General features: G+C 40.5%; 1 protein-coding gene across 3 annotated transcripts in view; it reads left to right on the top strand.

The window, feature by feature from the left end:
* The window catches only part of LOC309553636 (FYN-binding protein 1-like), a 649,087-nt gene that overhangs the window by 452,451 nt on the left and 181,151 nt on the right, over positions 1-15,485 (top strand). For all 3 annotated transcript variants that reach the window (XM_082254927.1, XM_082254926.1, XM_082254925.1), the window contains 3 exons: positions 169-331; positions 425-458; positions 1,181-1,212. In XM_082254927.1, the coding sequence (XP_082111053.1) occupies positions 169-331; positions 425-458; positions 1,181-1,212 (229 nt within the window). The remainder of the gene's footprint in view (positions 1-168; positions 332-424; positions 459-1,180; positions 1,213-15,485) is intronic.

Below are 15,485 nucleotides of genomic sequence, written 5' to 3'. Positions count from 1 at the left end.
CTGTCAGAACAGGCCCTGCTGCCGACACCTATGTAGGTGGTTAGAGAGAGGCAGAGCAGTGGGCTGTAGGGAGATAGAAACAGGTAGCATGATAGCTAGAACATTACTTCTGAACCTGTCATTCTTGGCCAGTCATATGAATGTAACCTATTTTCCTCTATTTTACAGTTCCATGGGGAAATAAAAGTACTAACACGAATGATGGTTGACCCTAATGCCAAAGTTCAAAAACCAGGACATAAGGATCTAACATATATAAGAGGAGAAATAGTGGATGTGATTCAGCTTACCGATGCTAATAAAGTACTGTGCCGAAACTGTGAAGGAAAATGTAAGTTAACATTGTTTATACTGAGGAATGTAACAATGTGTACACTTTTTTATGCGAAAAATGTTTAACTAAACCAAAATTTTTTTCTCATAGTTGGATACGTTCCAAGAAAAGCTCTTCTAAATTTGTAAGTATTATCTTATTGTGTTTTTTAACTAAAACATGCCAATAAAAAAAAAATTAGATATGTAAATTTTGCCCTTTAACTGTTCCAGCAGTGCTATTACTCCAGTCAATGTCTGGGTAGTTAAAATCCCCCATTATTAACACTGTCCCAGGCCTTGCAGCCCTTCCTATCTGTGCTAGGAGCTGAGTCTTCGCCTCTTCATTAATACTGGGAGGTCTATAACAAACTCCAATGATAATCTTTGTATTACCTACACCCATGTACATTTCCACCCATATTGCTTCAAACTCATCACACTCTCCAACTAGGTCCTCTTTCACACTCACTTTGAGATCACTTCTCACATAGAGACAGACACCACCACCCCCCTGTTTTACCCTGTTTTTTCTGAAAGAGCGCATAGCCAGGAATATTAAAATAATATGTATTTTATAAATGGTTATACTACATGTTAAACATTTTTGATTCTGAAGAGTCGTGAACAATGTGAATTTATGAGATGCCACAAGCATAAAATATATACTTTACATTATATTTATAGTTACATTATTATTATTTACATTATTATTATATTTACGTACATACACATTACATTCACATAATAGGGCACCACCATCATACAGATCATTTCTGAAAATACTAAAATTCCAGTGATCACTGCTATTTTTACATTTTTTTTTTTTATGTTTGGAATATAACATATTTTGCTTTTTATTTACTAGAGAGAAAAATCTCTACAGTAATGTCAGCTATGGTAAGTTTTCTATGAACAAAGTAATTTCATCATGCGTGAAATTCAATGGCAACCATTCTGTTCAGGGAGTTGCAGAACTCTAAATACTGTAGAATAACTACCTTTTTTTTTTATAAATTATTATCGGTAGCATAATGTTGACATTGAATTCAGTGTATTACGCTAATGATATTGTCTGTTTTTCTACTGATTGATTTAAAATGGTAAGCTAGAGCTGAAAAATGTATAAAAAATCCAACCGGAAACAAGAGTGATAAGGCAGATACCCAATATAATATAGCAACATAAAAATCTATAGTTCCTGCACCTTTGGACTGTCTTGCCCATCAGAGGGCTAGATATTACTCCAGTACATACAAGTAGCAGAGGTGGATTTCTCAGAAGGTCACATAAGCCATGGGTTAGAGCAGCACGGCCACAAGAGGTGCAAAGCAAGGTTTCTAGATATTGGGGTGGACTTTTTGTTTTAGCTGTTGTTTTCCTTGTACCCACCCAACCAGTATACCGCTTATGAAAGCCACAAACCCATAATGCATATAGTTTATTAGATTTGTTGTGAGTGGCAAGGTTTACTTTAATTCCTTGTCTTTCAGGATGTTGATCTGTACATTCCTACTGGTGCTGAAAAATTTTCTACTAGGTCCACTGGTTGCTAAAGCGTATATTCTCCACCTCCTATTTAGGGAAGCAAGTACATCTACCCATATCAAGATGCCTTATTTTTCATATATTTGCACATTCACATTGGTTTTGCATGTGCCCCTGCTACCGTGCCACTATTCGAAAAAGAACATATTCAGTCAGCTTTTTATTCCCCCTTTTCTGCAGGCCCACCAATGATGTTTGCACTTAAAGCGGAGTTCCACCCATTTTTAATAGGTTGGAATACATAGCTGTATGTAATCCCCTTTAAAACGGCTTTTACCAATGGAAACTTTTTTTTTTTTTTTTTGCTAGTAAGTACCTTAATTTCGGCATTATTGCTCCTCTCCTCACTTCCTGGTCCGATCGGCGATGACGTCATTCGGCGATCCGCAGTGTCTGCTGGGATGTATTCAATTCCAGAAATCTCGGAGTAGCTGTATCTGTACTGAGCCGTGCCTGCCCCGCCTCCACCCCGCCTCCTCTCATTGAGTTGCATTGTATGAATGTATTAAGGCCGTTCTCTGCCCCGCCTCCGCCCCGCCGCAGAGAACAGCCTTAATACATTCATACAATGCAACTCAATGAGAGGAGGCGGGGCGGAGGCGGGGCAGAGAACAGCCTTAATACATTCATACAATGCAACTCAATTAGAGGAGGCGAGGCGGAGGCGGGGCGGAGGCGGGGCAGGCACGGCTCAGTACAGATACAGCTACTGCGAGATTTCTGGAATAGAATACATCCCAGCAGACACTGCGGATCGCCGAATGACGTCATCGCCGATCGGACCAGGAAGTGAGGAGAGGAGCAATAATGCCGAAATTAAGGTATTTACTAGCAAAAAAAAAAAGTTTCCATTGGTAAAAGCTGTTTTAAAGGGGATTACATAGATCTAAAGTTCCAAAAATGGGTGGAACTCCACTTTAATCTCAAGTGTATTGTCATAGTGAGCATGCACGAGAAGTCTTCCCTAAACTCATCAGATGAGTGTATGCTGGCGACCGAGTGGTGTTACCAGCACGGTGGGGGTATCCCTTAGCAGTGTGTTGCACTTTTTGTGGGGGTCTCCCTATTTGCTAATGCAGTCTTTGGAGCACGTTTCCCCACTTGACCCCCCTCTCAGAGGCTACAGGGCCCTCTGGATCCCAACTATCCATTGATGCACTGTCCTGGAGTCCTTTTGTCTCGGATGGAGGTGGCTTTTGGGAGGCGGGCTAGCAAAAAGGGCCCCCCACCTTTCCCTTGCCTCATCTGTCTTCTCAGATCCTGAATCTAATTTGGCCGCCGCAGGGACATGGCCCACCCTGAGGGTCTGCTGCCATGCGCCCTGATTTTTCAGATAGTGAGGATGATTACTCCACATCTGTAGCTGCGCAATAAAAGGCGGTGGTGGACGCACTTATTGTGTCCATTCGTGAGACTTTAGAAATGGAGGACGCAGCTGAAGCTGTGGCAGAGGTGCTGGTTTCTTTTGTCACTCACAAGCCGTCTACAGCGGCGAAGGTGTTTCCTTTTTCCTCCTATTTTGACAGATTTGTTGCAAAAGAGTGGGAATGTCCTAAACATCCCTTTGTGGTCCCTAAACGATTTGCAATGAGGTACCCCTTTGAAGAGCCCCTCGTAAAAAAGTGGACTGTTCCACTGGTGTGGACCCCCCGGTTTCAAGGATAAATAAGGCAACTATGATCCCGGCTGAAGAATCGCCGGCCTTTAAGGATCCGGCTGACAGAAAATCAGGGGATTTGGCCCGCAATATGTTCACTGTTGCGGGTGTGGCACTTAGGCCGGTCTTCACCATTGCCCTGGTGTTGCAAACTCTGACCTATTGGGATAAACTTTACATTGTGACCTTGAGGGTGAGAAGCTGAGAAGTTTCGTTCTTACCCTCCAGAATTGTTCTTTCCTTCCCATGAGCGCCAATCCCCAAATCAATTGCAAGCTCTCTTTGGGGCGGTGCCAGACCTGTTACTTCAGGGTGTGATTGTTCACAATCCCAAAGAAAGAGAGCAAGGTGCATCCAATTCTGTATCTCAAGGCACTGAACTGCTTTGTGCGGGTAGAGAAGTTCAGAATAGAGTCCATTCGCACGGTGGTGGCATCCCTGCATTAGGGGGATTTCCTTGCCTCTATTGACATCAAGGACGCTTACTTACACATTCCATTATGTGGGAGAGGAACATTATCAGTTCGTGGTGTTACCCTTTGACACTTCACAAAAGTGTTGACCCTAGTGCTGGCGTTGCTACGTCAGCGGGAAATCACAGTGCTGGGCTACCTGGACGACCTCCTCCTGCGAGCGAAGTCCCCTGTTGCTCTGGTGGACAACATGAAAATCACTATGGACAACATGAAAATACTATCACTATATATTTCTAGGCACTGCAGCTGAGACATATGGATGGTTAAAAAAATGCCACACCCCACTTTAGACTGCGTAATTTTGAGGGAAACAATTGGCAGATTGCATGTGCCCATTTTACTGGTTACAGTAAATGAGACGTTTACTCTTTCAAACAAAATAGTTTAGTGAGGCTTTATGGTTTGAAAGTCACACTCATTGAGTTCATTGTCCTATGGCTAGCAGCAAAACCAGTGGCTGCTACATCGACCACAGTAAAAAAAAATATTACTGCATATTATTGTGTACTTTTCTGTAAAACAATTTTTTATTACATCCGCCATTGCTGTTAGTAACTGAAAAATAATCTGCCTTTTACCTTCAGAAGCTAAGAGGAATATAAAAAGAGGTTTTGAATTTTTAGATAAATAATCTATATACATGTTTTTTTACATATACACACTGTATTTTGCCATTTCAGCACAGGATTGCACCTGGTGACTTTTCCAGTGCCCTGCCTGTGCTTTTCCAGTGCTTTGTGCCTGGAAAATTTTGAACTACTATGGCATCCAAAAAGCGTTCTTTTTTGAGCAAAAGCGCTTTTAGACGAACTGGAAAACAGCAACAGCGAAACGGAGTTACTTGAAGAACTGAGCGATCAGGTACGGAAAGTGACGACAGCGACGATTTTGATGTCTCTTTCTGGCACCTAGCTTGTGGAATTTGGAAAGTTTATCAAATGATTCTTCAGAATTTCCAACGGAGCTACGTGCCAGAAAGAGAAATCAGAATCGTTGCTGTCATCACTTTCCGTACCGGATGGCGAATTTTCCCACGAATCGCTATCACTCAGTTCTTCAAGTAACTCAGTTTCGCTGTCGCTGTTTTCCAGTTCGTCTAAAAGCGCTTTTGTGCAAAAAGAACACTTTTTGTACGCCATGGTCGTTCTCAATTTTCCAGGCACAAAGAACTGGAAAAGCACAGACAGGGAACTGGAAAAGTCACCAGGTGCAATCCTGTGGTGAAATGGCATAATACAGTGTAATCTGTTAGGATCACAACTTTGTATCATGTCATTTAGTGTACCTACATTTTTTAAATTGCCGCCGGTTCCATCCCCCTGTGTCGCAACGCTCGCAGGGAAGGGAAGTGGAAGACAGGTGCTGGCATCGGCCGAGCACACAGCTGGAGGACAGCGGGGGAGGACCGCGGGGGATCACAAGGGAAGGTGAGTTTTAAAATGTAAAACAACAGATTTCCATGCAAAAGAATGTACCGCTTTTAGCACAGAAATCTGGACATAATCAGACTGCCAGGGAGGTTAAACCCTAAACACATTGTTAGTCAATTTGTGTGTGTCTACATCTAATATGCTATATTGTTGTGGTACCCAAATATTATTATTAACTGTGTTTTCTACTTTTACCCATTTTTTTTACTACTTCCTATTTCTGTCTACTCTACCATTTGTGATAATACACCTGTATTATAGTACCTTTTTTATATCCGGTGCAGCCAAACCCCCTTGTGATTTCCCTTTACTGAGAGTTTTATTCCTGATTTTTTGTTCTGCCAAATATACATTTTATGAATGAATTTAGTGTTTTAAAATAAGCCTGTGTTAAGTGTATTGGTAGCATCTGAAATTTATAAAGAATTTTCGGCACTATCGCTATTTTTACCATGTTTATTCATCCTATCCAAGAAAGCGGACTAGTTGTTACCTTTTTGATTTCCATTTTAACTTTGTTCAATAATGGGATATAGTTTGCCTGGTATAGGTTCTTTGAAGATGGTGTTAAATTTATTCCAAGGTATTTGAGATCTTGTTCCCCCCAAGAGAATGGGAATTCTTTTTGTGAAGCTATCTCTTTCTTATTCATATTTATGTTTAGAATTTCAGATTTCACAGGCTTTAAATTTGAAAGTTCTCCATATCTTTTCATTTATTTTATTACATTTTGTAGTGTTATTCTTGGATTAGAAACATAGAAGAGAATGTCATCAGCATATGCCGCTACCTTGTGTTCTTCGTGTCCGATCATCACCTCCCCTATATCCCCATTATTTCGTATAGTTGCCAGTAGTGATTCCAATGACAACACAAATAGGGAGGGAGAGAGTGGACGCCCTTGTCTTGTCCCATTGTGCATTTTAAAGGATGTGGAAAGCGTCCCATTCACCTTAACTGATGCTGTGGGTTGGCTATTTAATGTTTTAATCCATTGGACCATCCTTGGACCTATTCCCACAGCCTCTATTGTATATTCATCATGAATCCCCAGTCTACCCTGTCAAATGCCTTTTCGGCATCGATTGACAGGAGTAGCGCTGGGGGTCCTCCACTTCTCATCTTTTGCTTTAGGAACAAGGTTATAATCCCATTATCCTTACCTTCCCTCCCTGGGACAAATCCCATTTGGTCTGCATGGATCCAATCAAGCATCCACTCCTTTAGTCTGGTAGCCAAGATTTTTTTCATATAGCTTTATGTCTACATTTAACTGTGCTATTGGTCTATAACTAAAGCAAAAGGTGGTATCTTTCCCTTCTTTAGGTAGTACTGTGATATGAGCAGAGATGTATAGTAACGAAGTAGAACTACTTAAGTACTGTACTTAAGTACCGAAATGCGGTATCTGTACTTTCCTAGAGTAGAATTTTTTTCTCCTACTTCTACTTTTACTTCACTACATTTTTTCGATGATTTCGATACTTCTACTCCGATATTTTTTTTTTTGTGCTGCATAGTTACTCGTTACTTTTAAAAAAATTACCACTGCCGGAACAGTAGATGGCAGGTTGCATAAAGCTCAAAAAAATGTGTATAATGTCATTTGTAAATCAGCGCATACGAAAATAAAGGCTGTGTATAATAAAAGCTGCTATACCAAATCTTTCCAATAAAAAGAAAATATGAAACAAACAAATAAATGGTGCTACAGCGCTTAAAGTGCATCAAGAAACTACTAACAAACACAGGTTAATCATTTGAATAAATCATTTGAAATAATAAAAAACAATATGATGTTCAAACTTTTGACTTCTTTCTTTAATAACTACATAACACAGTACTTGTACTTTTACTTTCAGTACTTGAGTAGAATTTTTTTTTCAAAACTACTGGTACTTTTTACTTTTAGTACTTAAGTAGCAAATTTTTTGAAAAAACTACTTGCAATACTTAAGTAAAAAAAATGTTGAATACTTTAGTACTTCTACTTAAGTAACTTTTTCTGCGAGCACTTCCACTTCTACTCAAGTCACTTTTTGATCGAGCACTTGTACTTTTACTCAAGTAGAAATTTTGAGTACTTTATACAAGCACCAATGATTCCTTCCTCCTCTCCTTTCTTTCCCCTAGTCCATTCATGTACGTACATAATTTTGGTACGAGTTGTTTTTTAAATCTTCAATAGTATTGAATCGTAAACCTATCTGGTCCTGGACTTTTTCCTGTAGCTGTGTTTTTTTTAATGCTACTTCAATCTCTTCTTGTGTTATTAAGTCCTCTAATATTTGCAATTTTTCAGCTGGTACTCTAGGAAGGTTTGCTTCTTTAATATATTCTTGTATTATTTGCGTTCTTTCAAATTCTGCTTCCTGTGACCCTTTTTGTCTCACCGAGTATAGGGTGTTATAACAAGTTTCAAATACATCTGCTATCTTCGATGTCATGTATACAAACACCCCCTTATTATTTTTCATCTTTCCTAAAAAAAAACTCACAGATTTTTTGTTTTTTTAATATTTTTGCTAAATATTTCCCAGGTTTGTTACCCCCAATTGCTTCCTATCTTTGGCCTCTCTTTTGAAAACCCTTCTTGTTTCCTGTTACGGTGTGTTGTACTTGTAAGTCTACTGTCCTTTTTACGGTATGTTATTGCTCTAACTCGTATATTTCTGTTAATGCTTTCATACTTCTTATCCTTTCCCTCATCTTTTTAGCTGCAATCAAGCTCAAAATACACCTAATATAAGCTTTATGCACTTCCCAAATCGTGGCCTCGGAAATCTCTGGGGTTTCATTAAGCTCAAAATATTTCTGTAACTCTTTTTTTTTTTTTATTCTACTTTCAACCATATTATCTTGCATTAGCTCCTCATTCAACCTCCAGGTGCTAATTCTATTCTGTTGATCTCCTATTTTCATCTTCATTGTTACAGGGGCGTGATCTGACAAGGATATTATTTCTACAGTTGTTTTACCTGCTGAGTCCAGCCATCTGCGGTCTACCATGATATAGTCCAGTCTAGAGTGTGTCCCATGCACTGAGGAATAGAATACGCATCTACTATCTGGGATTGATATATTTTTTCTTCAACAGCCTAAGCTGGCTATTTTCATTCCCCAGTGCATGTGACGTACTATCCACCCTTGGATCCATGCAGAAATTAAAATCACTCGCCAAAATCAACTTACCTTTTTAAAATTGGCTAACTTTCCCATTACTTCCCTCAGATACAGTGTCTGTTTTTTTTTTTCAGGCAATATATATTTGCCAGGGTACATTCCACCTCTTGCAATCTACCCCTCAAAAACATATATCACCCTTCTGGGTCTACCATCCTTTCTTCCAAAGAAAACTTTACATCCTTTGCAAAACTTATCGCTACCTCTCCATAATACCATATTGGGAAATATTTTGAGTACAGTCTTACATTTACATCATGGGAGATATGTGTTTCTTGTAAAAAAGCTATATTTGCAGAGTATTGTTTAATTTCTTTTAACACCCCATGTCTCTTTGCTGGAGTGTTTAATCCTCTATACATTATAGATTATAAAATGTAATGTTCTCATCTTGTCTTTCTCCCTCCCCTCTCCCCTTCCTCTCCTTGCCACTCATTGTTTATTCTCTCCTCTTGGCAAACCCAGAGGCTGAGGTACACTGTTGAATTGAGGAGAGGAGGGCCAGAGCGCAGGGACATAGACAAAAAGGGGGTTGGAGAAATAGGGATTTCATCACCTTTGGCAAAATAAACTCTTTTCTCCTGCCCTCCCTCCTCCCACTTATCCCTCCCCCCATTCTGCCATTCCATCCTCACCCACCCTTCTCCAATACTGATATATTTAAGGTACTGGATTTCTGACCTCTCTCTCTGGTCTTTAAGTATACGGTTTCTTCCTTCATTTTGAGTCTTCCCTACCTGCCTACTCTTCCAGCTGGGGTGGTGCTCTGTCTAGTGTGCCTGCCGGATCTACCTCCCCTTCCTTTTGGGCAAAAAGTGCCCAGAGCCCACCGGGTATTCAAAAGACCCATCCCTCTTACTACATGGTAGTATTACTTTTCTATCCCTACGCTCCCCTTTTACTCTTTCTAGGCCTATTGTAGTGTCTATCTACTTCATTCTATTCTCTTAAAAACCCCTTCTAAAGTCTTTTTAATTTCCAACTCTTCTTAGGTACTAGTTTCCATTGCTCTTCTTACAGCTGTGACTCTGTTCCAAGGTTTTAAGTTCCTTCTTCTTTCCAATGTTTTAGGTGATAGATCGGAGAATATCTGTAGGATTGTGTCTTCATGTTTTATTGGAGATGCACCCTTTAGACTTTTCCATATTTGTGCTTTTTCCTCATAATAGTGGAACCTCACTATACCGTCTCTGGGGTCAACCTTTGCTACACCTTGTGGCTTTCTGATCCTATGAACTCTTTTTATCTTCATGACCTCTAATACTGGTCTGCCTAACAGTGGGTTCAATATCTTTTTCATTATTTCTATCAGATCTTCTCCTTGTGATGCTTCTGGTAGGCCTCTAATTCTCAGATTTTTCCTTTTGTTCCGGTTTTCCTGGTCTTCTATTTTGTAAGCCATGTCCATGTGTTCAACTTGTAATGCTTTCCCTTCCTCTCTTAATTTGCTTATCTCTTGAGTACGAGAGTCCAGTTCCCTTTCTGTATCTTTCACTCATTTCAAAATCTGGCCCAGGTCTTTATGGAGTGTCGCCATATCGGTTTTCAGTGATAGCTCTCATTTTGAGAACATATCCGCCATTTCTATTTTTGTTAGCAACTGGGTTTTAAAAGCATGCTCTTCTATGAGTCCTGCCTCTGTATCACTTTCAATCTCTAGATTTACTTTTGATTGGTTGAGCATACTCTTCCCAAGTGCTGTCTTGTCCTGTCCATGTTTGTTAATTCCTGCTCCTTGTTTTCCCTGGGCCCCCAGTTGTTTTTCCAGTAGTTGGTTTCTTGTAATTCCCTTCATGGGTCATTTGTTTTTTATTGTCCCAGGGCTGGCACTTATGTTTGGGCACTTTGTAGTCCTGCCTCCTTTGACTGGTTTCCCCCTCATCATCTATTTTCACCTTTAAGCTTCCTTAGGAATATATATGAGGGTGTTAGATGTATTTTCACTTTAAAATTGGTAGAGAAAACTTGCTCCCAGTAAGTCCACAGTTTATATATAATAGCATCGGCAAAGAAAGTAGAGAGGGACTCACCACTCCCGCCGAACAAGGGAGTACTGCTTTAAATTGATATCCTTCTTTCTTTGCAATAGACAGCCTGTTGTTATTTTGCGGATGGCCGACCTCTCCCCTTCAGCAGCTCCTGCAGTACTCCTTGCTGGCTCCTCAGGTGTTCAGCCTCGGAAGGTCAGAGATTTATGCCAAGTCTGACTGGGGACAGCAGAGTACCATCGAGTGCCGCTGGAGATTGCTGAGTCTCCCCGCAGTCATTCGGTGTCTGCGTCTCACATCAGCGGGCCGTCCTCTCTCTCCTCCCCATGAGGCTCTGGTCTTCACTCATAGTTGCCCAGGGTCCGGCGATTCAGCTCTCCTCCCTGGTGCCGTCCTTGTTGTCACAGGTGACAGAGTCACTTAACCACTACCACAGGCCAGCCTCATAACACAGGGAATTTCAGGTTAGCTCCTACTTTACATGTGTGGGATAGGGTCTCTTGGCGTTCCTAGCGCGAGCTCTGCGCTGGCGCCATCATCAGGCAGCCCCCCCCCCCCCAATATGTACCTAATATACATGTTTAACCACATGAGTACCAGCTTGCAATACTAAGTGCTGTGATAGTTTGACAAAAAGGCTTCATGTACACCTGCCTACAACCTAACCGCGGCTGCTCCTAAACTCTGCTAAAAGCCTATGTGTACATTGACACATAGGCTTTTATTGAGTTAGGTTTAGGAGCTTTGGCAAAAAAACAAGCCACAGGATCCTAAATTAAAGTTTAGGAGCTGCTAGTGTACATAAAGCCATGGCAATGCAACACTGTACCCAAATGAATTATATATTTTTTACATAGATACAGATTTCTTTTGGTGGTATTTAATAACCACTAGTTTGATAACTTTTTAATACAGAAGTAGAAAATGACCAAAAAATTTATAGTATGAAAACCCCCAAAGTTAATTTTTTTGGGAAATGTATATTGCCACAATGTATTAAACATAAAAAATGTGTTGGTATTCAAGTGGTTAAAACATGGAGCTTGGTAATGGTTCACTAGGTACAGTGCATTATTAATGTACAGGTCATACACCAAGGGATGTGAAGCTGAAGGGTGTAATGTACAGGCTACACACTATGGCAGGTTGGAAATGAGGAAATTCATGTGCAGGATAAGAAAGGTGAAGGAGTTAATGTACAGATCATAGAGATACAGCATAGAGATAAGGAGGTAAAAGAGTAAAAAAAAAAAAAATATCCCACAAGCAAATACAACCACTCTCCATGACTGTACTGCTGCTGCAGTCTTCATACATAAATCATTACTTCCTCCCCATTCCTTTGTTGCGAGAGGAATGGAAAGGCTCTCAAATGTCAACACTACAGAGTTGACATTTGTGATTACTGTGATTGGATATCACAGCGATTACCAGAAACAGAGCCACTCTGATGGACTCTGTACCTTGTTGTCTGATAATGCCGCCGATCAAAGCCATTTGCAGATACACTAGCTGCCTTTGTTTGTCTTCTGAAGTGCCATTTGTAAAGCAGGTTTAAAAGGGCAGGTGTGGGCAGTAAACACCACCAGTGGGTCATGCTGGTCAACATGCTAACAACCTCTGCTTTCATCCAAATCAGTGTCACCACTTAATCAGCTCTTTTGGCTATTTTTAAAACCCATCAGCCTTAACAAAAAGCTAGCCAGGTTTAAAAGGACCATTAGGTGGGCTTTGGTTAAACCAACCTTTTTATTATAAATGGGGGAACAGACCAGCTATAAGGTATTGTAGGGGAAGCATTGGGATAACTGTTAAACTTCATAGTGAGAGATTAGGGCAGATAGCAAACTTTATGTGAATTCTGTTTCTAGTTTCTGGGGCAATCAAGTCCTTTATTGGCCCTCTTGTTTCCTTGTATTACTAGGGGCATTTTTGACTTTCATTTGATTTTGTAGCTGATTTGAAGTCAGTGATCATTTTGACTAATGTTATTGCATAGTCACTGGCGGGGACCGGAAACTACTGATCACATCAGTCACATGACCTGAATGCCCATCTCTGCCTCCTGGCATTCAGAAGCCGTTAAAGGGCCGTTAGGCATCACCAGGAAGGGATTAAAAAAAGTAGGCTTTAGTTTCAGGAGTGGACTTGTGGGGTTTTCAATTCTTTTGTGGGTTTTAATTCTTATTTTATGTTTATAGGGCCTTTTTTATTTTTGAACTGCTCACAGAATTTATTTGTTACTGACCATCGTAATTTGAGCTGCCTTATTCCAGTCAGCCCATTGAGGCCTATGACTAAAGCTGTCCTGTTATTGACCATTGCTACACTACTGTATCTCTGGCCTCTTAATTCTTGTTTGTGCTCTATCGCTAGTACATTTTGGCCAGATACTAGACAAATTTACACTGCAATATATTTTTTTTTTTGTAGTAAAGCCCCAGCCTGTGCTCTTTCGGTAAAACGTTTTGGCAAATTATTCCTCATTAAATATCCTGCTTCTATCAAGTTTTACACCGTATCATCTGTGGACTCCTAATTCTTCTAAGAAGTATAGGCATTTACACAAATAAGGTGTAAAAATTGTATCTTTACTGGATTAAAGATATAAAACAGATGTACAGAAAGTTGTAAAGGTTTAAAGCAACAGATTACACCAGTGAATCTAGCGATACACATGCATACTCAGGCAATCAACCCAAAACTATTTATCCTAGTATAGGCATAAAACAAAAATATACGTAAACTAGAGTAATTAGGTTAAACTAATTGTAACCTAGCTTTAAATTAGGGACTTCAATCAGTTCTGATGGTTGATGTATGCTTTTGCGATGGTCAAGATGTTCTCACTTGGTCAGGGAGCACAGGCATAGCTGCTCACTCTTCCTTTCATCCTGCAGCTCTCTGTTCTTATCCCAAACATATGATTGTGTGTCCTCACTTCTTTCCTGCTTCCCTCCATTTCCAGCCAACAACATTTCCTGTTAAATCAGCCCTTTAAAACTAGTTATAGAACTAACATTCTGTAAAATGTGCTCTGTTTAGAGCCGGGTTACACTAAGGCGACACGACTCATTACTACTTCGGGTGCGACTTGTGCATTACCATGCTCCACGACTTCGGAGCGACTTGCAGGAACTTCACATAATGGAAGTCTATGCAAGTCACTCCGAGGTCGCCCCGAAATAGTACAGGACCCTTTTTCTAAGTCGGAGCGACCTGTGTCGCTCCTATTAGAACGGTACCGGTAGCGGTCAATGGACCGCAAGGGAGCGCGACTTGTCAGGCTGACAAGTCGCCTGACAAGTCGCGCTAATGTGAACCGACTCTTAGGGTGCCTTTATTGTAATGAAGGACATCTTGGGTTGAGTTTATTTACACATAGAGATATACATCGATTCTATTTACAAATAGCGACAGTGGCAGGAAAATGGAGATGGGAAAGAGGTCTTCTCTCTTCAGGTTAACATCATCGTCATTCTCACTGCAAAACCATTGACACAAGGCCTCTGTCTACTCTTGGAACACTTCCATTAGGTGGGTCACAGTGAATCGCATCTTTGAGCCATCATTCTGTGCACGAGGTCATAAAGTTCATTACTGTCCCAGACTTTGTGTTAAGTTTTTGTGCAAATGATGAAAAGTAAGATGAAATTAGATGAAAGTAAGATTTTTTTTTTTTGCCCTTCAACAGGTATGATTGCCAATTTGCCATCACTGTGATCCCAAGAAGCAGAGCCACTCTGATTAACTCTGTACATTGCTGTCTAATAATTCCTCAGATCACAGCCATTTGCTGGTACACTGGCTGCCGTGTTTGTCTTCTGAAGTGTCATTTGTAAAGCAGATTAAAAAAGGGCAGGTGTGGGCAGTAAACACCACCAGGGGGCCCTGCTGGTCAGTGTGCTAACAACCTCTGCTTTCATCCAAATATTCAGCGTCAACCGCACAGCCAGCTCTGTTGGTTGTTTTATGATATCTATCAGCCTTAAAGCGGAGTTCCGGGCACAAAAACTATATTTTTTTTTGTGCCCCTCCACTAGGTAGACCTCACCTGAAAAGGAATTGGATAGTTATTTTTTTTTTTTTTTTACTTACCTTGTAATTGAAGATCGAAGATACTCACCTCCGAGTACTTCCTCCCTCGGAGCCGCGGCTCACCCCGTCACTTCCTGTCTCGCTATGATTCCTGGGAGCTGAACGTCATAGCTCCCAGGAATCAATGCGACGGCACCGGCCCCGCTCTTCATTTCAGGGCGGCGCCGCACCGGAAGTGACGAGAGGGGCCGGTGCAGGCGCATTCTGGGACAAGAAGACGCGGAAGAAGACACAGAAGAGGACCGCGCCGGCTTCAGCTGCCTACAAGAGAGATGGAAACGCTGTGGAAGAAATTTTATAAGTAAGTATTTCTTCTAAAAGGTAAGTGCGAACCGGGACAGATCAGAGGCTAGCCATTGTGGAATGTGCTAGCCCTGACTGTCCCGGGGGTATGTTTAGTAAAAAATGACTTCTGTGCCCGAAACTCCGCTTTAACACAAAGCCGTTTGTAATCTGCTCTCTAGAAGGAAAATATTAGTTTCTATAAAGGCTGAATGGATATCAATTTTATTAGTTGATATTATTTTATTTAAATAAAGAAAGCCAAGCTACTGACTGAGTGGAATATAATTAACAATTTAACTTCCAAATGGCAAAAAATTATATTTAACTTCCAAATGGTAGGAAAAATTGTACAGTAATTACCACATGTATACCATGTATGTATGTGCGTGTGTGTGTATATCTATATATATCTATATCTATATATATATATATATATATATATATATATATATGTGTGTGTGTGTATATACACAGTATATAAAAAAAAAAAATATACACTGAACAAAAT

This window comes from Pelophylax lessonae, assembly GCF_965119305.1.
Source record: "Pelophylax lessonae genome assembly, chromosome: 1".
NCBI classification, from domain to species: domain Eukaryota; kingdom Metazoa; phylum Chordata; class Amphibia; order Anura; family Ranidae; genus Pelophylax; species Pelophylax lessonae.
Note: the sequence above shows the minus strand (reverse complement) of the source record. Positions and strands in the feature narration are given on the sequence as shown.